At 52.6% G+C, this 25,984-nt stretch overlaps 1 protein-coding gene across 1 annotated transcript; it reads left to right on the top strand.

The window, feature by feature from the left end:
- The first annotated feature begins 609 nt into the window (after nucleotides 1-609).
- Nucleotides 610-25,216, top strand: ADGRD2 (adhesion G protein-coupled receptor D2). The gene is given in 26 exon segments (XM_067040163.1): nucleotides 610-720; nucleotides 1,059-1,126; nucleotides 1,386-1,693; nucleotides 1,696-1,901; nucleotides 1,903-1,982; nucleotides 2,380-2,486; nucleotides 2,855-2,940; nucleotides 3,214-3,495; nucleotides 4,672-4,786; nucleotides 5,487-5,645; nucleotides 6,126-6,249; nucleotides 6,668-6,773; nucleotides 7,386-7,393; nucleotides 14,519-14,559; nucleotides 15,732-15,853; nucleotides 17,066-17,165; nucleotides 17,376-17,417; nucleotides 17,420-17,484; nucleotides 17,764-17,916; nucleotides 18,660-18,663; nucleotides 19,332-19,469; nucleotides 19,542-19,665; nucleotides 20,486-20,608; nucleotides 24,804-24,851; nucleotides 24,987-25,035; nucleotides 25,124-25,216. Coding segments are annotated over 26 exon segments (2,787 nt in total). The 5' UTR covers nucleotides 610-684.
- Nucleotides 25,217-25,984: the final 768 nt, after the last annotated feature.

Below are 25,984 nucleotides of genomic sequence, written 5' to 3'. Positions count from 1 at the left end.
AAGTTTCGGATTGAAACTTGCGATGAAGTGATCACAAGCTGATCTTGTAGGTGGTGCCTCTGAGGGAGTGGGAGGCCAGTCTAGGCAGGAGGGACAGCATGGCCAAAGGTCTGGACAAGGGATGCTGCCTGGGCAAACGGCAGCAGCTTAGGGAGCAAGAGAAAAGGGGGCTGCATGGGGGAATGGTGGCACTGGTGAGGCCAGAGAGCTCAGCAGAGGCCTGTTAGAGCAGAAACTTGAATGCCAGACTGAGAAGCCCAAAGGACATGAGGAAGCCTACAGGGCCCGGAGCTCACTCTCCCTCCCTCCCCTAGCACCCCAGGAGGCCCTGCACTTTGTTTCCACCACTCTCTGGCCAGTGGACAGCTGCTGCCCTCCTCCCCACCCCCACTCCCCTGTCAGCTCACCAGGGCTACAGTGTTTCCCATCTGCCGTCTTGGAAGAGGCTCCTGGAGACCATCCCTTTGTGCAAGTAAATGTCATCCCTCTTGGGTGGGCCATCCCATCCTGGGCTTCCAGCCCAGTGGGGTCTGGGAGCCAAACAAGGGGCGAGATGACAGAGTGGGTAGCATAGCAAGGCAGGCAGGACAGTGAGCTGCTTTCCTGTGCTTTTCTCCTTCCTCAGTCCACATTGGCCACGCCTGTGATTCCTGCTGTTCCTCGCCTGCCCCTGCTGGATCCAGAATGGCCCCCTGGTGCTACTGCCTCCTTGCCCTCCTGGTACCTGAACTTCTGGGAGGCAGGGGGGTGCAGGGGAGGAGGCCAAGGGGACTCAAAGCTGCTAGGGTTCCAAGTGGCCACGTGACATCATGAGGTAACTGCAAAGGTTACACAAGCTAAGCCCCTGACATAGAAATAAAAACATCCACCGGATGCTAGGAAACAGGCTCAGGGCAATGAAGTGACCTGGCCAAGATCACACTCTGGGTGAACCCAGGTCTGACTGCAGGGCCTGCAGCCTCCACTGCACCCCACTGGAGCACACAGTAGGCATTCAATAACTGTACATATGGGCGTGGGGACCTGACTCAGACCCCACCTCTCTTCTCCTCTCTCAGATAAGGAGTCTCTCTGAGACCCCTTCCAACTCCCCAGGTGAATCAAGGAACCCTTGGGTCACAGGTTGGTATGAGGGACGCCACAGAGAGGTTCTGCCTGCCCCCAGTTCAGCCAGCCCGTGGCCCATGTGCTACACTGGCCTCAAATGCAGAGGAAGGGAGGAGGCACCACTTAGTTAAGCACTCCTATAACAGGCCCTGGGCTGAAAGCCATTCCTGCCACTATACAGATGACAAAACAGGCTCAGCAAGGGGACAAACTGAGGTCGAGGCCCGTGTGTCCCCGCAGGCGCGCGCACCGCGGCCGCACTAATGTTTGGGCGAGAGGACCGCGGACCGGGCGGTGTGGCTTCGGACGCCTCTGCCGGCGCTCGGAGCGCTAACAGCGTGCGCGCACGTGCAGTGGAACGCCGCCTCATCCAACGCGGCAGCACTCTTCTCCCTGGCTGTACCCGCTCTGGCAAACGCGCTGCAGCTACGCGCCTTAGCCGAGCCGGGCGGCGCCGTGCACGCGGCGCTCGCGGTGCGGGTGCACCACGAGTCTTTCCGCGCTGCCTTTCGCGCGGGTGGCCGCTGGCACCACGTGTGCGCCACGTGGGAGTGGCTCTGCGGGCGCTGGTCTTAGGTCGCCGATGGCGACGCGCTGGGGCGCGGGGCCTGGGCGCGGGCCACCCACTGCCACCTGGCGGCATCCTCGTTTTGGGCCAGGACCAGGACTCTCTGGGCGGCGGCTTCTAGGCGTGTGACGCCTTCAGCGGCAACCTCACCGACTTCCACCTGTGGGCTCGGGCGCTGAGCCCCGCGCAGCTGCACCGGGCACGGGCCTGCGCGTCGCCCCCCCGGCGGCCTGCTTTTCCGCTGGGATCTGGGCGCCCTGGACGTCATACTCTCGCTACTACCGCTGGTGCAGCTGCGGCTTCTCTGGGTACGGCCCTCCCAGCCTCCTTTTTGCCAGGCCCCGCCCACCTTTTGGCTCCACCCCCAACCTCCTGGCTCCCGTCCGCTTCCCTTCCGACTGGGGGACCCAGCCCACCTCTTGCCAACCGGGCCACGCCCACCTCTAGCCACGCCCTCTCCAGGCCTCCAGTACCTCGGGCATCCGCCGGTCCTAAGCAGCCTCAATGGGCTCGCCCCTTGGCGACCTTGCTCCTCCCAGTGTTGGCTGCAGCACTTCTCTCCCAGGTTCCCACGTCGCCCCCTAACTCCGAGACCACGCGTCCTGGCGCCCCATCAAGTGTGCAGGCGCCTTCAAGGCCCGAACAGGCTGTGGGTCACAGGGACCGATGGGAAGCCAGGATGCGGCCCTGACACCTCTCCCACCCTGGCCAGTGCCCTCAGAGGAGTGCCCTACGTAGGACCTTGGACCCCGCACCGAGGGCTTTTTGTTTTGCCTGCAGCCTCTGCCCTTCCTCTGCCGCTACCGGACAGGTGCGCCCTGTCCGGCTGTGCCTTAGGATCTGCTGAAGGGGATGCTGGGTATGGACCAGTGTAGGCTAAGGGGGAGCAGTTGGCACAGCCTGGGAATTCAGAACCTTCTCAGAGTTTCGGGGGCCTCCACGGAGTCTAGAACACAGACAATGGGGCCATACGGAACTGGGGGTGAATCCCAGCTGTGTGGGAGTCACCTCGAGCAGGTGGTTTTGCCATTCTTTGCTTCAGTTTCCCCATCCAGGACACCTAAGTCTCCAGACACACAGCCATCAGTGTGCTCTTCTTCCCCGAGCAGCACATGGGGCATGGGGCACCTCTGCGGAGGATGTTGCCCAGGGCTCAGTCTGGCATCCACTCCTTTGCAGAGACCTACCAGCAGCTGCAGGATGCCCAGTCATGGTCTGGCCAGGATGGTATCAGCCAAGTCAATGCCTTGGCCAATGCCATTGTGGTGAGCCCCCTCCCAGGGGGCTGGAGAGTCTGGGGGCACTATGGGTGGCATCCCTGCACCTCAGTGTCCTCACCTGTAAAGGCGACACCCACCTAATGTGTGCAGGAATTAAGGTTGTTCATGCCCCCTATTCTGGAGCCCCTGAGAGCTGGGGGCTTGTGACTAGTTAGACCCACACCCCCCAAGAAGACTGGCAGAGGCCAAGTATAGCCCCTTGCGGGTGGTCCCCTTGAGACAGTCAGACCAGCAGTCAGCAGCTCTTCTGCTCCACAGCTCCTCCCTGACCCTCTCTCTGAAGCCCACGGAGACCTGTCCCTGGCCGAGGCCTCCTGCTTCCTGGGAATCCTGGAGAGAGTCCTGACAAAGGAGACAGCTCCACCGGGGCCAGCTGTGCTGCTGGCTGTCATGCACTTCCTGAAAAGAGCGGCAGCCCTTGGGACATGGGAGCCAGAGCCCATGACAGGGCCCTGGGAGCAGCTGGGCCAGCACATCGTGTCTGTGGCCAGCCTGGTCCTGGAGGAGCAGCTGGCTGGTGCGTGGCTGTCAGTCAGCGAGGTGAGGCTGGCAGGGCTCGGTGGGGCAGGGGCCTGGGCTCTGGTTCTTACCTTGCCACCAACTGTGTGGCCACGGGCGAGTCAGCACCCATCTCTGAGCTCCATCTCTCCATCCATCAGGAGAAGCCCTTCTTCTGTCTGTTTTATAAGTTGAACTTCCACATACAACTGCTCTTGAACAACTTCTGCAGTTAAAAATTAAGAGCCACTAGTCAATAAGGGCCTCCCATATCCAACAGTCCACTGACCACCTCAAGTAGGAGGTCCTCTCTGCTGAGTGTTCAGCCGTGGAGAACAGAAGAGACAGATGGTGAGGGTGTTGGAAATCTCATCCTGGCAGAAGTGGCTGTAGGCCTGGGAGTCACCAGCCCAGAGAGGGAGAAGACAAGGGGTCGTGAACATTGCCTGAAAAGCTCTGGGGCTTAAGAGGCAGACATGGTCCCCCTGTGACTTCAGGACAGAATTGAAACCTGGGCTTGGGGGTAGGGTGGGGATGGCACAACACAGGAGGCTGGTTCAGTGGAATGTTCACCTGTCCAGGTGATGCTCCCCATCCTAGGTGATGTGTAAGCCCACATTTTACTGGGGATCTGAGACACTGTGACAGACTGGGGAAAACTGGACTCTGAACCTCAGTTTTCTTCCCTGGAAAATGGGGATGATCATACCCGCCTTGCTTAGGCAACGGAGAGGAGTAGGCGTCTATCAGGTGACGTGCACACCACAGAGGAGGTGTCCCATGAGTGCATGTTCCCCCTCCCTGTTCTGTCCTCACCCCGCATGGTTTCCTTTTTGGAACCTAAAACTTGAGCACCTGTTAGAGATCTAACACTGAGCCAGAGCAAAGAAGCAGGAGGCACGGCCCTGCCTTCAGAGTGTGCCCCGGTCGGCAAACAACCTGCCAGCAGGCAGAGAGCACCGCGAGGCCTTCAGCTTGGCTAGAGGATGACGTGACTTAGGAGAGCGTTGGAGAAGCCAGAGAAGGCTCATCGGGCAGGGCCTCAAGTGTCAGTCTGAGGAGCCAGCACTTGATCCTGGAGGCCCTGCAGAGCCACTGAGGGTCTGGAGCCTGCAGGCCACCTCGCAGATCCTCGAGGTCCTGTTAACCGCGGCGGTCAGGGCAGGCAGCTGTGGGGCGGGGCATCTGAGAGAGGGCTGAGTGGCCGCCTCCTCCCAGGTGGTGGGCAGACCCAGGGCCCTGGTGGCGAGCACGCGGCGCCTGGCGCCCCCGCTGAGCCCCATGCTGACCTCTGAGCGGCCCCGAATGCACATCCAGCACCACCATGCCCACCGTGCCCGTGAGGCTGCCCGCCACGTGTCCCACACATCTGGGCTCCGGGTGGGGCCTGGGCTCACACATCCTCCGCAGCCCTGGTCACTGGGAGTTCTCGGACTCCCACAGATACTCCATTCTCTTTCCTGCCTTTGCCCATGCTGTGCCCTCCATCCAGAACACTCTTTCTCTCTTGGTCTCCTAGCAAACTCCCAGACATCCTTCAGAACCCTGCTTGAGCATCAGCTCTGCTAGGAAGCCCTCCCCAGGTCTAGCTCTCTCTCGACAGTCAGTTCCTCTCTCCTCTGTTACCCCGGTGTTTTGAACATATCTTTTATCGCCTCTATGGTAATTACATAATACCACCTGAAGTTCTCTGAGTGCCAGGGCTATTTCGGAGTCATTTCTGCATCTCAGGTTCAGACCCAAGGGCACACGCAGCGAATGTTTGTAGATTGAGTGGGGGAGCACTTACGGTGGAACTTCAGGCAAAACTTGGGTCCTTCAGGTGCCCAGTGGCTTCTGGCAGCTCATTGATATTCATGTCCCATCCCCCAGAGACTCCCCCTTCTCAGTGACCCCCCTCTCCCTGACTTGGAGAAGTCAGACTTACCTCTCTGTGCAGGAATGGTGGCCTCCTAGGTGTGTGGCAGGGAGAGGGGAAGCACACCCTGCCAGCAGGGCCAGCCCAGCAGAAAGACCTCCCTCCTGAGGTCCAGCCCCTGAGCCCCATTTGCTCCCAGGCCTGGAGTTGCGGAGCCTACACTTGAGGGAGACCAGCAAGGAGGACCAAGTGTTCACGATGCCCGGTGGGCATCCAGAGGGGCCTGGCCACATCCTCATCCCTGCTGCTGAAGTGAGGCGGCTCGTCAGGAAAGGTGGGTGAGGAAGAGGGGTGGTGGGGTCCTGTTGGGGTCTGGGTCAAACCTCAGCCCTCACAGTTGCTAGCTCTGCTATTTTGAATAAGTCAGCTCACCTGTTAGAACTGTCTCCTCATCTGTAAGATTGTATTACTAGTACTCGCCTCGGGTTGTTATAAGCTTAAAGCGCCTACCACATGGTAGGTGTTCACGTAGTCTCCTCCCCTCATCCACACATTTTCCCTCGGTGCCACCCAGGGGTGGAGGATTAGGATAAGGGGCAAAGGGCTTTGCAGCTGGCAGGTTAAGCACATCAACTATGGCTGGTTGAAATTCTGGCTCTGCCACTTATTAACTGTGTGATCTTCGGGAAGTCATTTAACCTCTATGAGACTCAGTTTCCCTATGTGTAAGGTGGGCAGAGCATTTCCCTCAGGACCAACCTGTAGTGCTTGCTCAATCACTGGGCAGGTCTTAGGCCTCCTTCCATTCATCCAGGCCTCTCTGGAGTCACCATGATCCACAGCTGGTTCAGCTCAAGTGTCTTCCAGTACACCCTGGGGGCCCCTGGCCGACAGCCCCAGGCCCCTGACACCTCTGAAGAGGCAAGCAGAATGCAGAGGTGAGTGGCTTCCACCAGTAGGCAGCTGAGGGCCTGGATCCCCTCCCCAGGGAAGGCTAGGCCTCCATCCCCTCCCAGAGCCCCCATTCTGTTAGGCATATCTACCCTTGGCAGCCCAGGGCCAAACCTGCTACCCCCTGACACACACAGATTTCTAGGCCTGCCAAAGATGTGCTGGTGGTAACATGGCTCAGCTCCTGCCTGGGGTCCTGGCTTCAGTGCTGACTCTCAGGGAGGGAACAGGGGTTACTCAAATTACCAGAAAGAATGGAACCCAGGTGCCCTAATTCCCAGCACAGGACTTTTCCACAGAGGGTATCATCTGTTCTGCAGGGGCCTGGATGACATGACCCCAGCCATGTATGACCTCTCCCCCACAGATACCTGGTGCCCTTAAAAGCTCCCTTTCTCCCCACAGGTTCCTAAGCACCCAGGTGGGGTCAGCAATCATCTCATCTGAGGTGTGGGATGAAACCGGGGAGGCCAACATGGCTGTGACCTTTCACCTGCAACACTGGGCGCAGGTACTGGGCGATGCTTCTGAGAAACAGCCACCTGGTACAGTTATCCTGGTTTGGTGCCCCCCACTACATCCCCGTATTTGTTCACTGGACAACCAAGGTCTAAAATGTTCAAGAAAAATACTCATCCACAAGCCATCCCATTGTCCTCGAGAGAGGGGGAAGGGCAGTAATGCATTACACACTTACTTTATGGCAGGTGCCTTAAAAAAGCAGCATTCATTTAATCTTCCAGCTGCCCATTTCACAAAAGTGAGCTTGGAAGAGGTGCTGTGCCTGGCACCAGCTTATAAGTGGCAGAGCTGGGATTTCATTATAGGTCTGCATGACTTGAAAAACTGGTGGTTCCCATCAGATAATACAGGGAGATATGAGAGACCTGCACTGCAGTATGCTTCATAAGCATAAAAATAACCTAAATGTCCATCAATAGGGTGTTACTTAGCCTTATAGAGCTATAAAATGGAATATCAGCTGAGGTTATGTAAAGAATGAGGTATTTTGCTGTAAATTGACATGAAAACATCACCGAGATATGTCATTTAATTCATTATATGTAATAGATGAATTCCTTCTCGCTTTTGAAGCTTTAGAGCATTTCAGAGAAAGCTAAAGTCTCCTTTGCTCAAAACCACCAATCCTGGACACACACACACACACACACACACACACACACACACACACACACACACACACACACATACACAGCTTATATCTTTTGTATATCATCTCAAGACTTCTTAAAAATCAATTTCATTAAGGTATATAAATCTACATATACTAAAACATCCATTTTAAGTGTATAGCTTGATGAGTTTTGACCAGTGTATATACTCATGTATCACTGCCCCAATCAAGATACAGAACTTTTCCACCTCCCCAAAAGGCTTCTTCGTGCCCCTTCCCCGTCAGCCTTCCCCACTCTGACCCAGGAAATCACTGCTCTGTTTTCTGTGACTCTAGATTGTCTGTCTTTCCTAAAACTTCCTATAAATGGAACCATATAGTGTGTGCCATGGTCTGGCTTCTTCTGCTCAGGTGGTATTTTTGAGTATCATCTACGTTGATGCCTGTTTCAGTAATTCACTCCTCCTTAGTGCTGTGTAGAATTCCATTATATGGATAGACCATAATTTGTTTTTCCATTTACTTGTTTTTTTATTAATTTATTTTATTTTATTTATTTATTTTTTGGCTGCATTGGGTCTTCATTGCTGCGCGTGAGCGTTCCCTAGTTGTGGCAAGCGGGGGCTACTCTTCCTTGCATTGTGCAGCCTTCTCATTGTGGTGGCTTCTCTTGTGGAGCACGGGCTCTAGGGGCGCGGGCTTCAGTAGCTGTGGCACATGGGCTCAGTAGTTGTGGTTCACGGTCTCTAGAGCTCAGGCATGGGCTTAGTGGCTCTGCGGCATGTGGGATCTTCCCTGACCAGGGCTCCAACCCGTGTCCCCTGCATTGGCAGGTGGATTCTTAACCACTGCACCACCAGGGAAGACCCTCCATTTACTTGTTGATGGAGATTTGAGTTGTCTCCAGTTTGAGCTGTTATGAATAGATCCACTATGAACACTCATATAAAGCCTTTTTGTGGACATATGGTTTCTTTCTACTGGGTGAATACCTAAAAGGGGACTTTCTGGGTTGTATGATAAGTATATGTATACATTAACTTCCTAAGAGACTGTCCAACTGTTCCAAAGTCGTGTACTATCTTACATTCCCACTACCAGTGTGTGAGCATTGCAGTGTTCCATACCTTTGCTAACATCCTTAACTGCCTTTTTAATATTGTTCATTATAATGGTTGTGTACTGATGTCTCATTTTGGTTCTAAGTTGCAATTCCTTCAAGACCAATGATTTTGAGCATTGTTTTCTACACTTATCGTGCATTCATATATCTTCCTTTGTTAAATATAAGTTCAAATCTTTTCCCCAATTTTCATTTTTTTAATTAAATAAATTTCGAGATGAGCCATTGGGTTGTTTTTTTTTTTAATAGGGAATGCTCTTTATTCTTTTTCTCCTAAAATTTTTGCATTAGTCTGCTTTTTGCTTTTCTGATTACTGACATTTCTGCACATAAGCCATATAGATCCTCTCTTTTTTAATTTTATCTTTGTACTCCCCTCACTCTTTTTCTCCCTGCCCCCACCCCACCACCACTGGCAACCACCAATCTGTTTTCTGCATTTCTGAGCTTGATTTTTTTTTTAGAGTCCCCATATAAGTGAAATCATACAGTATTTTTCTTTCTCTGACTTATTTCACTTAGCATAATGCCATTGAGCTCCATCCACATTGTTGCAAATGGCAAGATTTCATTCTTTTTATGGCTGAGTAACATTCCATTATTATACACCACGATTTCTTTATCCATTCATTCATCAATGGACACTTAGGTTGTTTCCATATCTTTGCTATTGTAAATAATGCTGCCATGAACATGGGGGTGCATATATCTTTTCTGAGTTAGTATTTTCATTTTCTTTGGATAGATACCTAGAAGTGGAATTGCTGGATCATATGGTACTTCTATTTTTAATTTTTGGAGGAACCTCTATACTGTTTTCCATAGCGGCTGCACCAACTTACATTCCTACCAACAGTGTATGAGGGTCCCCATTTCTCCACATCCTCTCCAACACTTGTTATTTCTTGTCTTTTTGATAATAACCATCCTAACAGATGTGAGGTAATACCTCATTGTGGTTTTGATTTGCATTTCTCTGATGTTTAGTGATGCTGAGCATCTTTTCATGTACCAGTTGGCCATTTGTATGTCTTCTTTGGAGAAATGCCTATTCAGATCTTCTGCCCATTTTTTAATCTGATGGTTTGGGTTTTTTGTTTTGTTTGTTTGTTTGTTTCTACTATGTCAAGGAGTTTCCACCTATATTTTCTTCTAGAATTTTTATGGTTTCAGGCCTTAAGTTCAAATCTTTAGTCCATATTGAGTTAATTTTTGTGTATGGTGTAAGATGGTAGTCAAGTTTCATTCTTTTACCTGTGGCTGTCCAGTTTTCCCAACATCATTTATTGAAGAGACTTTCCCCGTTGTATGTTCTTGCCTCCTTTGCCATAAATTAATTGACCATATATGCATAGGTTTATTTCTGGGCTCTCTATTCTGTTCCATTGATCTATGTGTCTGTTTTTATGCCAATACCATACTGTTTTAATTTCTATAGCTTTGTAATATAGTTTGAAATCAGTAAGCATGATGCCTCCGGCTTTGTTCTTCCCCAATTTTTAAATTATTTGTCTTATCATTGAATTGTAAGAATTCTTTATATATTTTGAATACAAGTCCCTTGTCAGCTATATGTTTTGTGAATAATATCTTCTAGTCTCTGGATTGCTTTTCACTTTCTTGACAGTGTCTTTGGAAGATAAGTTTTGAATGTGATAAAGTCTGGTTTATCAGTTTTTATCCTGCATGGTTTACGCTTTTTGCATCCTATCTAGGAAATCTTGCTTATCCCAAGGTCACAAAGATATTCTCAAAGAAGTTTATAATTTTAACCTTTACATTTATGTCTGTGATTTATTTCAATTCATTTATGTGTATTATGTTGGGTAGGGATTGAAGTTCATTATTTTTCCATATAGACATCCCATTCCAATATCATTTGTTGAAAAGATTATTCTTTCTCCCATTGAATTATCACCTTTGTTGAAAATCAATTGTCCACATATGTGTAAGTCTGTTTTGGGGCTCACTGTTCTGTTCCAGAGATCTATACACTAACCCTATACTGTCGTGATTAATGTATCTGTATGGTAAGCCTTGAAATCAGGTAGTGTAAGTCCTCCAACATTGTTCTTCCTTTTCAAAATTGCTTTGTCTAGCCTAGGGTGTTCACATTGCCATATAAATTCTAGAATCAGCTTGTTAATGTCTATGGAAATACCTGCTGGGATTTTGATTGGGATTGCATTAAATCTCTCAAATTGAAATAAGATGATGAACTGGCATCTTAACAATGAATCTTCCAATCCTTAATCAAGGTATATCCTTCTGTTTATTTAGGTTTTCTTGAATTTCTCTCAGCAGTGATATACAGTTGTCAGGGTACAGGTCTTGAAGGTATTTTGTTAGATATACACTTTTTTGTAAATGGTATCATTTTCTTAATTCAATTTTAAATTGTTCATTGCAAGTATATAGTAATACAATTGATTTTTATATAATGACATTGTATCCTGCAGCCTTGTTAGACTCATTTAGTACTTCTGATAGCTCTCTTATAGAATTCTTAGGATTTTCTACATCCCTGACCATGTTGTCTGCAAATGAAGACAGTTTTGTTTTCTCCTTTCCAATCCATGTCTTTTCCCCTCCCCCTTTTTCCTTCCTTGGTGCAGTGGCTAGGACCTCTAGTTCAGCATTAAATAGGAGTGACGAGACCAAATAGCTTTGTCTTGTTCCTAACTTTAGGGGGAGAGTATTCAGTCTTGAACCATTAAATGTGATACTAGCTGTGGGCTTTTTGTAGATGCCCCTTGTCAGATTAAGTTCTCTTTTCTTCCTGCTTTGCTGAGAATTTTTATCATGAATGGCTATTGAATTTTGCCAAATGTTTCTTCCACATTGATAGGATCATATGGTTTTCTCTTTTATTCTGTTAATATAGTAAATTGCATTGATTGATTTTCAAATTTCAAACCAACCTTGGATTCCTGGGATAAACCCCACTTGGTTATGGTGTATTATCCTTTGTATATATTGCTGGATTCAATTTGCTATTATTTGTTAAGGATTTTTGTGCTTATATTCTTGAATATGTAATATGTTCTGTAGTTTTCTTATACTATCTTCCTCTGGTTTTGGTGTCAGGTTAATGCTAATCTCATAAAATGTGTTGGGAGCTCTCTCCTCCTCTGTTTCCTAAGAGAGTTTTGCAGAATTGGTATTATTTTTTCCTTAAATGCTTAATAGGCCAGTGAAGACCAGTGAAGACTTTCGGGCCTGGTGTTTTCTTTGTGGGAAGTTTATTTCTTAAATTGATATAGGATTGTTTGGGGTGTTTTGTTTCTTCTTGGGATGGTTTTAGTAATTTGTGCCCTTTAAGGAATTTGTTCATTTCATCTAGGTTGTTCAATTCATCTAGGTTGTTCAATTCTAGCATGAAGTTGTTCATAATAGTCACTTATTATCCTTTTAATATGTGTAGGATTTCTAATGATGTTTGCCTTTTCATTCTTGATCAGTTTAGCTAGAAGTTTACCAATTTTGTTTATATTTTCAAACTTCTGAGACTGTATTTATAGATTAATTTTATGAATTAAAATACATTAAAATGAAAAATAAATAAAAGTAAGGGACTGCTCATTTTGGCAAATTTGGAAAATGTAGAAAAGGATAATGAAGACAAATCCTATTACCCAGAGATAGCTGCCCTAAACTTTTCCATGTGTTTCCCTTCAGCCTTTTTCTGGGTACATAATACTATATATATGTATATATATATATTTTTTCCTTTTGCAAAATCAAAGCCCTTGCTTTCAGCTGAGCCATGTAAACATTTGTGTTTTTCATTTTCCCCGCAGGTGTTTTCTGCATTGTCTCTGTCACAGACGTCCCTTTGCCATCCTGTCCTTTCTCACTTGCTGCTTGATCCTAGCAATGCGTAGGCCTTGACTGCGGCCAAGTCCAGAACCGCCCACCCCCTTCCCAGGGGATGGTCCCAAATGAACTTGACCCCTTCCCCTCCATGCATCCAGAGTATCTGCAGAGTTTTTTCTATTACAATTAACCCTGCCTAACCCTGTGAAAATCCTCACTTATAATACATTTTGATTCTGGTGACTATCTCCTGGGGATATATGGTCAGGTATGGAGCTACTGGACACCAACAGCTTTGTGGCTTTTGAGTGTATAAGCTGCACTGATATTTCAGTTTGTACCAGTTGAAAATGCTACCAGTGGTGTAACAATCATCCATTTTAAAAGCAAACAGCAGGTTTTCTTTGTGTTCCCAGCACCTAACATAGTACCTGAGACCCAGAGAAAATATTATGAGTGAATGAATACATGTGGTAATAATTCAGCCAACCCAAGGAATAATATGTTCTCTAGAGGCACTGTCACAGAGTGGTGGAAGGGGCACGGAGTCAACCAAGTCACAACCCAGCCTAAGCTCTCTGCTGTGTGACCTCGAACAGATTAATTCCCCTCTCTGAGGCTCACTTTCCTCATCTGAAATTACATAAATTTATACCCATCCCCTAGGTTGCTGTGAATATCAACAACAATAAAGGACATGAAAGTACTTTGCAAAACACAAAGTATCATATTCTAGTGAGGTGACATTGCTGTTACCCTCCCCAGTCGGGACAAATAGCCCAAGTCCTGAGCTCAGGCTGCCTCCCTGCTTGGTCTGGGACTGGTAAGACCTGCCACCTGATGTCTTCTTTTTGCCTTATGACATCTTATAAAGTCTGTAGTGTTGTCATTGTTCATTACAAAAGAACTAACATGTTCGTTATAACACATTCAAAGTGAGACCTAACTATTGTTAAGTTAGCTGTGTGTTTGAGTCCAGACCTTTTGTGCATGTGTTTTCACAATTACATAGAACCTTATTTTTTTTTTACCCATAAATGGGCTCCTACTATGCAGAATGTCAGGCAGCTTTTTCCTGTACTGAAAAACATATGGAGATGCTGGAGAGGGTGTGGAGAAAAGGGAACCCTCTTGCACTGTTGCTGGGAATATAAACTGATACAGCCACTATGGAGAACAGTATGGAGGTTCCTTAAAAAACTAAAAACAGAATTACCATATGACCCAGCAATCCCACTACTGGGCATATACCCTGAGAAAACCATAATTCAAAAAGAGTCATGTACCACAATGTTCATTGCAGCTCTATTTACAATAGCCAGGACATGGAAGCAACCTAAGTGACCATCGACAGATGAATGGATAAAGAAGATGTGGCACATATATACAATGGAATATGACTCAGCCATAAAAAGAAACGAAATTGAGTTATTTGTAGTGAGGTGGATGGACCTAGAGTCTGTCATACAGAGTGAAGTGAGTCAGAAAGAGAAAAACAAATACCATATGCTAACACATATATATGGAATCTAAAAAAAAAAAATAGTTCTGAAGAACCTAGGGGCAGGACAGGAATAAAGACGCAGACATAGAGAATAGACTTGAGGACACGGGGAGGGGGAAGGGTAAGCTGGGACGAAGTGAAAGAGTGGCATGGACTTATATACACTACCAAATGTAAAATAGATAGCTAGTGGGAAGCAGCCGCATAGCACAGGGAGATCAGCTCAGTGCTTTGTGACCACCTAGAGGGGTGGGATAGGGAGGGTGGAATGGAGACACAAGAGGGAGGGGATATGGGGATATATGTATACGTACAGCTGATTCACTTTGTTACAAAGCAGAAACTAACACACCATTGTGAAGCAATTACACTCCAATAAAGATGTTAAAATATATATATATATATATATATATATATATATGGCGAGCTCTTTCCCCAACAGTAGACAGAGACCTGTGTGTTCTTACCAGGCAGAGCATCCTGGAGGGAAGACTCACAGTGGTTTAACCACTCCCTGAAGGATGGACATTTAGCTTGGTCCTGGGATTTCGATACTAACCATAATGCCAGCCTGAAACTCTACTCACTTCACCTTCCTTCTGCCGCCCTGCCGGCATTCTTCTCCAGCCCCTGCACCCACGACCCATGCTGGGCAACTCCCTGGTCCCTCAAACGCAGGAGGCCTCCACATCCCCCTGCATCGTCTGGTCTCTCTCCTTGCCCACATGTGCTCACACACCTGCCCTGTCCCTGTTGGCTGCCCTTAGGCCTTCCCTCCGAAGCTGGTGGAGCCTGTCTTTGCTTTCTGGAACTTCAGCATCGGGTGAGTTTCCAAGTTCTTTCTTTATTATTTTTTTTAATTTTTAAATTTTATTTATTTTTGGCTGCGTCGGGTCTTAGTTGAGGCATGCGGGATCGTTGCTGTGGCGCACGGGCTTCTCTCTAGTTGTGGCCTGCGGGCTTTCTCTACTCTAGTTGTGGCGCTCAGGCTCCGGAGGGCGTGGGCTCTGTAGTTTGCGGCACGTGGGCTCTCTAGCCGAGGTACGCAAGCTCAGTAGTTCTGGCACACGGGCTTAGTTGCCCCACTGCGTGTGGGATCTTAGTTCCCTGACCAGGGATCAAACCTGCATCCCCTGTGTTGTAAGGCTAATTCTCTACCACTGGACCACCAAGGAAGTCCCCCAAGTTCTTTAAATAAGGCACTTAAAAAAAAAAAAAAAAGACATCCAGGGACTTACCTGGTGGTCCAGTGGTTAAGATCCACGCTTCCACTGCAGGGAGCTAGGTTCCATCCCTGGCTGGGGAACTAAGATCCTCATACCCTGCAGTATGGCCAAAAAAATAAAAAATTAAAAAAATTAAAAATTAAAAAAAAAGTCCATTGTACTTGAGGATGAGGCAGGACTCAAGCATGTTTTTGGCCTCCATTCACCAACTTCCTTGCAGGGATGGTTCCAAGCCCCACTCAAGTGGGGACAAGCTGGGGCAGGAGAGCTTGTTACCCAGGAGGTAGTGAGCTCCCTATCATAGTAGGTATGCAAGCCTACTCTGTGGGGTACCTAGGAAGAGACTCATCTGTGGAATGGGTGTTAGAGTTGATGAGGGAATGAACATCAGTCACTGTTGCTTAGTAATTAACGCAGTTAATCAATGGTGATCATTGGTATCAGGCCCATCCTCCTACCATTCCTGAGAAAAGCACATTTTACAGATGAAAAACTGAGACCCAGGGAGGAGCAGTGACTTGGCCAAGGTCACACAGCTGGTTAGAGGCAGGGCACTGAGGGACCCCAGGCTTTGGGGAGAGGCTTCCCCTGCTTGCCACCTGTCCCCCAGCCCCATGTCCAGCCCATCTCAAGAGCCCTCTGTTCACTCTTCACCCCGAGCCCAGACTCAGGGGGCTCCTGGGCCACCACTGGCTGCTCCGTGACCGCTCTGTCCCAGGACTCAACCGCCTGCTTCTGCAACCACAGCGCCAACTTTGCTGTCCTGTTGCAGGTGTACGACGTCCAGGTGAGTACTGGGGAGGGGGCAAGGGGGCAGGGGAAGGTGATGTCAGAACCAAGTTTTAAAGGATGCACAGGAGTTGAACCGAAAGGCATTCCAAGCAGAGGGCCATCTGAGCAAAGGCAAAGAGGCTAGAAATGGCAGACGAGTTACGTTCTAGAACCGCAATGTGTCTGGGGCTTCCAGTGCGATGCCCGGGGTCGGGGGGTGGCAATGAACAAGGTAGGCATGGGTCAGATCACGCAGGCCTGGAAGGCCAGGCCCACGCACTTGGATCGTGGTCCTGTTGCAGAGGGCGGATGTGGAAGAGTGTGAAGCAGGCGTTAGATTTACATGAGGGAGGCCACTGGTGCAGGGAGTGAGGCTGAGGTGGGAGCCAGGGGGGAAAAGCAGTTCGGGAGCTGCGGGCCTGGCCTAGGAGAGGGGAGGGGCCCTGGGCCAGGGAGCTATGGGGAGATGAGGAAGACTGGCTGAGGAGGAGGGGTGACCTGGGCCACCGGGAGATGAGGGACTCGTCTCAGGAAGCACAGGTGGGCAATGGGTTTGCAGGTCTGTGGGGTCTGTGGTCCGGTGCTCGGGGCGGGAGGGGTCTCAGCTGGCCCCAAGAGCCAGTAGGTAAAGCCATGGTCAAGGTGAAGTTAGAAGTAAAAGGAGTCGCGACTAAAGACAGGCCCCTGAGAGGCATTAGCATTTACAGCCTTGGGTGGAAGCCAGATTCCGGGAGGAGGCCAAGCAAGGTGGGCTCGCTGCGCCAGAAGGGGACTCAGGTTGAGTGAGATGCTGTCTGAGCCCAGGAATGCTGCGGCCACTGGCCTGTTCGGGAGCACACTAGAAAAACACGCTACCTAACGCAGTTTTCCTGTCAAAGCAGAGCGTGGACATCAGACCCATCATGAGTAATCGTGCCAGCTCCCTGCTCCCCCTCAGCGGGCGGCTGTCACACGCCATTCCTCCTCCCCATGGGCGTGTGGTGGCCACTTCCAGTCTAGTGCTTCTCGGTATCTGAGGAGTCCGTGAAAGCTGGGCCCCTCTCCAGCAGGAGAGGACATGCAAATGCTCGTTATCGAGTTGCTGTGTGCAGGCCTGGCCATCCCTGCCTCACAGCAGAGAAGGCGGTTGAGGAGCCTGGGAGCTGCCGGGCGCGGCGGGTGAGTGTCCCATCCGGCCAGGTTGGTGGTGGGGCTGCTGTCCTCCGGGGTCTCTGTCCCTCTCGCAGAGAGGCCCTGGGGGGGCGGGGGGCGGTCCCTGCTGAGGACGCTCTCGTCTGTGGGCTGCGGTGTGTCCTGTGCCCTCGCCACCACCTTCTTGCCCTTCCTGGCGGCCGGGTGGGGCAAGCTCACCACCCTGCCTGGCACCCTGGGCCCGCCCCACCCCTCGTGGGCCTCCACGTCCCCCCTCAGATGGGTGTCCGTCCTCGGCCCGAGAAGCGCCTGTGGAGCCGCCCTTTCCTCCTTCACTGGCCGGTTCACGGGGACGCAGGCGGGGAGGGGCTGGAGGAGGGGTGTCCTTGCTAACCAACTCCTCTGCCTGTCTGGGGTCCCCCAGCCAGAACGAGTCACAGTCCACAAGAACTCACCTTCTCCCTGGCCTCCGCCGAGGGCTTCCTCGTGGCCAGCGAGTGGGCAAAGGCCAACAAGGTGGGCGGCCGGCGGGTGGGCTTGTGAGCTCACGGGGGCCTGGGAAATCACCTTCAGCCTTTTCTGGGTTGCCCCCCATATCTTCACTTGGCTCCATTTCCGGGGAGGAGTACGGCCTAGAGAGGAAAGACCCTGAATGTTGGAGCTGGGCCCAGGGCGCTGCCCGGAGACCCTACCCGCTCATACTGCTTTGGGCTGGCAACGCCAGGCACGGCAGGGGACCCAGGGTGCACCGCACCCATGACCGGCCTCCGTGGGGACCCCCACCCTCCCACACAGGTGGCGTGTGTGGCCGTCACAGCGGTGATGCACCTCCTCTTTTTGGTCGCCTTCTCCTGGATGTTGGCGGAAGGGCTGCCGCTGTGCAGCAAGGTGGTGGCTGTGAGCATGCGCCCGGGCCCCAGGAAGCCGCTCTGCTACGCCACAGGCTCTGTTGCCCTCCACCCTGCCTCGCGTGGCCTCTGTATGTCCGACACCCACCGCCCAGCACCCTCCTCCACCAGCACCCGGCGCCACCCAGTGGCCAGCGCCCGTGTCTGACACAAACTCGGCTCCGTCGACCTCCAAGTCTACCCAGCTCCAATTCTTTTTTTTTTTTTGAACTCCTCCTGTCATAGTTTATTTCCTGAGATCCCCAATACAGAATTTCTAGGAATTAAGGCAAGAAGAAAATGTTATTTGTAAGCTCCTGCACAAGGTTTCCCAGAGAAATAATACTCGAGACCTCAGAGCAATATCGGGCCAGGGGCTATATTAAGTTCTTCAGTTCCCTCAAAGTAACAACTTAAAAATAACCATATAAAGTTTGTCTTAAAAGGAAGTCTCTAGGTAGCTGCAACCTATCAACAGAGTAGCAGTCTAATAAAGAGATCCTATATGTGGCTAAAGGAACTAGGCCTTGAGAAACTAAGTTGGATCATTCTACCTAAAATTCCCAGCTTGCCCATTAGAAGTTTAACTCTAGAAACATTAATGACCCATTAAGTTTTCACCATTAAAAGAATGCTTTATCCCACACCTTCACTTGTTCTTTTCTTTGCTCTCAATACATATGTTTCCTTCTTGCATGTGGAATATATTTTCAGCGTTTTTTTTGACTCTTCAGCCATGCAAATCTCTGCCCCCTACTCCTTTAGTTCCTCCTTGGTAAATAATGTTAATCTTCCAATAGGAAGTGGAGTATGTTATCATCAAGCACCATTTATCCTGTCCCCTTACTTATGAAGAAAGTTACTGGGCCATGCGATACACTTGGAATTCCTTAAGGATACTTGCTTTCTAGTAAAATACTTCTATATGTACATATATATATTTTTTAAATCTGTGAAGAAATTCACTGAAGCATGAATCACCTTGTATTGAGAAGCTAGTAATGTATCAAAATGCACATAACAATGGCTAATCTATATACTATCTCCTATCAAATGTATCACCACCTCCAAATCTAGAGCATATGCTGGCATAAACTGTGTTACATCCCAGCTGAGTTTGAATCTTGCTTCAAAACATTCCAGCTCCAATTCTTAATCCTCCTCCACTTCAACTGCCTCAGCTCCCAGCCCCCCGCCCTGCCTCCCTAATCTGAAGCCAGCTAACCCCACGCCAATCGCCAGTTTCCAACTCTGTTGATTCTCAGCCCTAAGGCCTCGACTCAATCTCAGGTCTTCCGCTCCCCAACCACTCGGGGCTCCAGTGCCACCCAAAATACCAGGCCCACCCAACCCCACTCCCTGGATCTCCCAGTGCCGCCAGTACACCCACGACTATGGGACAGCTGGGGGATGCAGCTCTGGACGGGGGCTGGCTCCCGAGAGACACGGTCCTGAGGTCACCTCTTCTTCCCCTAGGCGTGCCTGTGGCCATCGTGGCCATCACCCTGGCCGTGTCCCCCCATGACTACATGGCCACTGGGCACTGCTGGCTCAGTGTGCACACAGACGCCACCTGGGCTTTTGTGCGGCCCGTGCTCTCAGTGCTGACCGGGAGCAGGGAGGCCTGGGGGCCCTGCAGGGGAGGGATGTGTTGGGGAAGGGGGAGGGTACCCCCACTGACACCAGATCTCCAGGCCAATACCTGCATCCTGGTCCGTGTGGTGACTGTCACCGTGTCCAGGGCCCACCACCGTGCCCGCACGCTGAGCCCGCAGCCCTGTGTGCAGCAGCAGATCCTGATCCAGATGTGGTGAGGCCCCAGACTGCGGGAGTCAGGAAGAAGTGGGGGGAGTCAGGTGTGGCCACGTGTGCTTATGAGTGCAAGGCTACACATGAGCATACGTCTGCAATGTGTCTGTGCTGCGTGTGCACACATGCTCATGCGTGTGGAAGTCTGTGCCCATGCGTGTTACCTGTGGGGATGGTAATCGAGCCTGTGTGTATACGACGTGGGGTGTGGACACCAGCCGCTGTCCTGGGGACTCACCTTCTGCAGAAAGCACTGATGGCCTGGTGGGGACAAGGCAGAGGAGACCCCCCACGTCAGGCATTCCCTAGAAGTTCAGGTTCAGGGTGAGACTCTAGGTCTCTACCCCTGCCAAGAAGCCCCATCACTCTCCAGGACCATATCCTGCTGGAGCGGGCACGCCCCGCCCCAGCCTTCCTCCTCACCACCACCCCTCTGCCAAGGGCAGGGCAGCCCAAGCCAGTGGGGCCTGAAAAGCCAGGCCACCCCGGGGGTCCCCTTCCAGACTCCATGCCCCCTGGACCCCCTGTCCAGGCCTCAGCCCTCCCCCTGGACAGCTGCCACTCCCTTCCTTTGAGCCAGGCTTGGGACTGGGACCCTATCTCCCCAGTACCACTACCCCTACTTCATGCCATTCTGGGTGTCTGAGAAGGGGCCACCAGGTCCAGCCGAAAGTTCCAGCTACACCTAAGTCCTGAGCCTCAGTCCCGGGTCTGCAACTCCGGCCCCTCTCCAGGCACTTTGCAGGGGCTGCCCTCCCCAGAACCCCGTGGGGAGCCCCCTGGCCCCCTGGCCTCCCTCAGTCCAGCCTGCTGTCCCGCAGGGCCACGGTGAAGCCGGTGTTGGTCCTGCTGCCTGTCCTGGGCCTGACCTGGCTGGTCAGCATGCTGGCGGTGTGGGACCAGGGCTCCGCCATGCACTGGAGCTCAGAGGGCGTGGCTGGTTCGTCAGGGGGCTGGGGAGGGAGTGTCCTCTCTGTCGTGGGAGTCACCAGCAGCCTGGGGGACACTGTCAAGGGGAGGGCGGGTGAGGGGGAGAGTGGGAACAAACCTCCAATCAAAGAGCAGTACCTCAGGGAGGATTTGGGGGCCCACTTGGCAGCTGAAGAATCTGAGGCCCAGAAAGGGGGTGGCTAAGATGCCTCGTGCCCTGACGCTCAAGGGCGCAGCAGAAGTTCCAGGCCCCAGGCGGTGCTAGAGTCACTTCCGGCCTCGGCAGGAAGCCGAGGATGGGGGTGCAGGACACCAGGGACCTCTCCCCTTGGGGTCAGTGGATGGCCTACTGTGAGGACAGCAGTTCAGAAAAGGTTTTGGCTGGAAGGACATGACCCACATAAATGAAGCAGTAACATGGGACCGCAGGAACCCCCCTGTGTGGCTTTCGGGACCCGTTTCCTGGAGCCACAGAGATGGGTCAGACTAAGCCCTTGTCTTCAGGGGGTTTGCAGATCTATGGGGGACCCAGGTACAGATACAAACAGCCACAGTCCTGGCAGCTGAGTGCTGGGAGGGAGGTCAGTCCAAGGAGGGCCCAATCCGCTCCCGCCCCGCCCTGCCCCTCAGCCTCCCTTGTACCTCCCAGCACCTCTTCCTGTTGTCTGCACCCCCCACTCCCAGCTCGGCCGAGCACAGATCCCTCTCAGGGCTGAAAAGTTAGATGGCCCACGGATGGACAAAGACAAGCTCGGGAAATCAAGTGCAAACTCTGTCTAGGGTCCCTGTGTCCCAGAGCTGGGCTTCCTGCTGATGGATGCCTAAGTGCTGAGTCCTGGACCAGGATCATATTTATATCCCTGAACAGGCCTTACAAACAGGGAGACTGAGACCCCATGAAGTCATTTGCCCAAGGCCTCACAGTAGGAAGGAGCAGCGCTAGGGCCCAAGTTCAGAGTCTGTGTTCTCAGCCATCAGGATATTCAGCTTTGACCGCAGAGGGGCCTGGTTCCTGGAAGAGCTGCCGAGGCTGGGAGTGGGGGTGGTGATCTGGGGTCGGGGGTCACCTTCATCCAGTTAGTTATTCATCCATCCCTGCAGGATTTTTTGAATGCCCATTAGAGGCCAGGCACTGTGCTAGGCGCCGGGGACACAGCGGCAAAGGAGGCTGCAAAATGCCCTGTTCTTATGGAGGTGACATGAGTCGGGGAGGCAGACGATGCCCAAGACCAGGGAGTGAAGTGTTAAGGGAGGGATGAGACAGGAAGAAGGGAGGGTGCAAAGGGGGTTGGTCTCCAGGGTCCTGGTCCATGTTGTCTTCTCCCCTGGGCCCTGGGGACTCGCCACTCTCTGCCAGGCAGGCATGGGAATGGAGAGGGGAAAGAACAGGGGCGGTGGGAGGTGGCGGTTGCAGACTGCTCAGGGAGGATGGAGGTTGTGCCCAGAGAGGGGCCGGAAGAGCGAAGAAAAACTGGGGTTCCAACGCTCTTCCTAAAGAAGCACGGCTCCCAGAGACCTGGCGGGGCCTGAGCAGCTGAGGACAGAGATGGACACAGAGAAGCCCTTCCGCCGAGCCCTGCACTCCCAGAGCTCCGTGGGCTGGAATTCCAGCTCAGCCCACTTAGCAGAGGGACCCTACCCAGGTCTCTCCACCCTGCCTCAGAGTGGCGAGGGCAGCAGCATCCTGTTGCTATGGCAACTACTCTAGCTCCATCCCTGCCTGTTGCCCTCAGGTGGGCAGAGCTGCAGCCAGGGAGCCGGAGCCACCATCACCATGCTGTCTGCCTCCCTCTCTCAGGGCAGGTCCTTGCCTCTCCTGGTGTCTCATTACTTCGTCTCTGTCTCTGAGTTTTCCCTGGGATTACTTCTCTGTCTTTCAGGCTCTGTCACAGGCTCCTGTCCCTGTCCCCGCCTCCTCTGGCATGGACCCACCTGGCTCCTCCTGGGCCTCTCTCTACATGTCCCCTTCTGTTGGGCTCTGACCCCCTGTCTCTTGGTCCCTTACCCTGCTTCTCCCTCTCTCTGAGTGTCACCTCTCTTGCCCCCTCCCAGCCAGCCTCAGACCTTCAGGTCTGGTAAAGGAGGGGAGAGGCTGCCTTATGGGGGGGGTCAGAAGGCATGAGACCTGGGCCCACTCTGATGTTGCTGTGACTGTCTCGGGGCAGGTCCCCAAGTTAGGCTCAGAGCTGTGTTCTCTGGGTCCCTCCCAGCTGCTTCCCTCCCCAGGCCTGGGCTTTCCCTCTCCTCTCTCTTCCATCATACCTGCTGTCTCTCCATGTCTTTCTCTCCCTGCCCTACCTCCAGCCCCGTCCCTCTCTCACTCTGTCTTGGGCATAAGCTGGGCAGGACCTGCCCAAGGTGACCAGGGAGCAGGCCTGGGGCTGGAGGGACTGAAATCTGCGCTTACTCATTCATTCACTCTTGGTGATTTGTTTCCGTCTGGCCCCTGTGCCAGGTTTTGCGGTGGAAGAGCAGAGCCTCACTTCTGCGACTAGCTGTAGCTCACACCTACCCTGCCTGAGAGTGTTGTCGGGAGGCCTGCACAAGTTGAGACAGGCCTCAGTTTCTACATCTATATAAAGGGGGGGGGGGATCATATTCTCCACCTCGTGGGACCATTGTGCGGTTCCACTGGGATGATATTTGTAAAGGGCAAAGCATAACACCTGGCACACATCAGGAGCGCCTGAACATGAGCGCATTTGTGTCATTCGGTCATTCAGCGCGTACTTCCCCAGCGCCTCCCCTGTGCTGGGCTGCATACTGGGGAAAGTGGTGGAACTCAAGATCGAAGAATCCACCCTTGGAGGTCTCAGCCTGAGGGACAGACGGACACGAAAACCACACAACCACAGCGGACACGATTGAGGCTGAAAGGCTAAGGGGCAGTCGGGGCCGTATGGGGAGGGAGAATGGGCACTCCCCGGAGGCAGTGATTCTCAGCTAATACCCGAACGCTGTGTAGAGAGAGGGGGAAGAATGTTTTAAGTCAGGGGAGCACAGTGGGATCAGATGGACAGAGACATGGGGTTGGGGGAGCTGGTGAGACAGGGACAGGAGGGAACATGGGGGCCAGACTGCGCAGGGTCCCTAGAGCTGTTGTGAGGAGCTCAGACTTCACCCCAGGGGTACTAGGGAGCCTTGGAGGATGTTAGGCAGGTGCTGGTGTGGTTGGGTTGGAGTGCATCTGTTTGGGTGTGAGGAGTGAGTAAAAGGAGACAGGATGGGGGAGGCTGTGCAGGGGCTTTGGAGAGAGCACAGGCTGGGTGTGGGGGGCTGGGAGGCCCAGAGTCTGTCTTAGGGGCAGAGTTGGGGCTGGTAGCAACCCAGTTGGTGCCTGGGAGCCAGAGGGAGTAGTCAGGCTCTGGGGCTCCAGCTCTCAGCCCTGGGAAACTAGAGGGCCTCAAGGAACCCCATGTCCCCTCACCTGTGTCCTCTTGGGGAGGAACTGTTACATTGTCCAGGTGGAATCTGAGGAAGTCCTAGGCTCCACATGCTACCCGCTGAGTCACACTTTTGCTCTGTCCCCTACCCTGGGCCCCAGTGTCCCCCTCCATCAAATGGGGAGAATGAATCCCCCCACCCCCAACCATGGAGATGCTGGGAGGGTCAAGTGTCACCCCAAGTGTGCTGGTGCTTTGTGAGCGACCAGGCCATCGCGGTCCTCGCATGTGTGGGGAGGAGCAGCTATGACTCAGCCACTATGCTGAGTCCTTCACACACAGCCGGAAGCAAGTCCTGGCCTCCTCCCCACTTTCCAGATGAAGAGACAGAGGCTCAGAGAGGCACTCAGCTAGAGATACAATCAGCATGCAACCAGGGTGTGCTGTCGCTGGCCCTGATTTAGCCTTGGAGCTTCAGGAAGATGTCGCCTCTCCCATCCCCCACCCTTGCAACACGGTGAGGGTGTGAGGACGGGGCAGGTCAGGGGGGTGGGGCTTGGAGGGGTAGAGGGCAGAGAGGCTGCCTCTTGAGCGGAGACTGAAGGCAGGGGGTCCAGCGGGGCAAGGCCCCTCCTGGTTCTCTTTACCATAGAATGCCGCAACTGCCTGCTCCCCGTGGCGGACTGGGGCAGGATTTGTGTTCATCCTCCTGTGTCTCTAAATGTCTCTGGAGGTGTCTCTGCTGCGGTGCCAGGCCAGGCACTGGGGGAAAGGGGATGGGGCTCCCAGGTAGTGACACCCACCCTCACCCTGGGTCTGTCCCCAGGGGGCCGTACATCTTCCTGGTCTATGCAGCCTACAACGGGGAGATAAGTCAGGGGACACTGGCTGCTGGAGGGTGGGATGTGGGTGCAGACGGGCAGGGCTTACTTGCAGGGGGCTCTGCGACTGGCCCGTGGAGGTCAGGAGAAGGTCCCAGCCCTGACCCTCGCCCCATCCTCCAGGTCCAGAGCGCCCTGCAGAGGATGACTGAGAAGAAGGCAGCGGAGGCTTTCACGGTGGGCAGGCCGGGGGTCCGTGGGGTGGAGGATGGGAGGTCCCACCTACGGCCGGATCCCAGCACTGACGACGCCCTTCCCTTTCAAGCTCGCTCCTGTCCCGCGGGCCCGGGGCTCCACCCTAGGCCCTCACGTCCCTGGGAGGTGCCTTGGCTCCACCCTGAAGACACCTGGCTCTTAGAGGTAAGACCACACCACCCTCCAGTCCGAGTGCCACCTGGTGCGTAGGTCTCCCCAGTGCTCAGGCTGAGCTAGGAGGGCCACGGCAGATTCCATTAGCCCATCTTAAAGACAAGGAGACTGAGGCCTGGGGAATTCTGCAACTGTGGGACCTATGGGATGGCTTAGAAAAGGCTCCTCTCCTCCCATCGCCACCACCAGGGAACAAGGGTCCCTGGTGCCCAGCCCAGAGGCAGAGCTTGCCCAGGGTCACTTTCCTGGGGTTTCCATGCAGAAGGGATGTGGAGGGTTCCCAAAGGCAGGAAGGTGGATGAGGTTCAGGGCCCTGAGACAGGGCATGGATTGAATGACTTATGGTTCAGGCCAGGAATTTAAATCCCAGCTCCTACTTCCCCTGCTGTGTGCCCTTGGGCAAGTTACTTTCCCTCTCTGGGCCCTAGTTTCTTCATCGCTAATCTATGAGGTAAACTTTTGAGTGGATTCTTAGGGTCTTTGATAATGAGGTCCCTGTCCAGGGTGGGGGGAGCAGAGAGAGAGCTTCCTGCCTCAGCCTCCTACAAGTTCACCTGCTCTAGTGTTTTCCCCCTACTAAGGACGCCCCCACAGCCTGCTCCTCCATTGCGGAACCCGAGAGACCGGTGAGGCTGGGACAGGGGTGGCGGGACTCTGCCGAGGAGCTAGCAAGTGTGACCGGCAGGGTTAGGGAAGCCACAGGGACCAGGGCGGGCAGGGGTGGGGCTTCCCCTGGGGATCCAGAGGGCCCGTCCCT

This window comes from Kogia breviceps, chromosome 8 (assembly GCF_026419965.1).
Source record: "Kogia breviceps isolate mKogBre1 chromosome 8, mKogBre1 haplotype 1, whole genome shotgun sequence".
NCBI lineage: Eukaryota > Metazoa > Chordata > Mammalia > Artiodactyla > Physeteridae > Kogia > Kogia breviceps.
The sequence above is the reverse complement of the archived record's forward strand: the minus strand, read 5'-3'. Positions and strand labels throughout refer to the sequence as shown.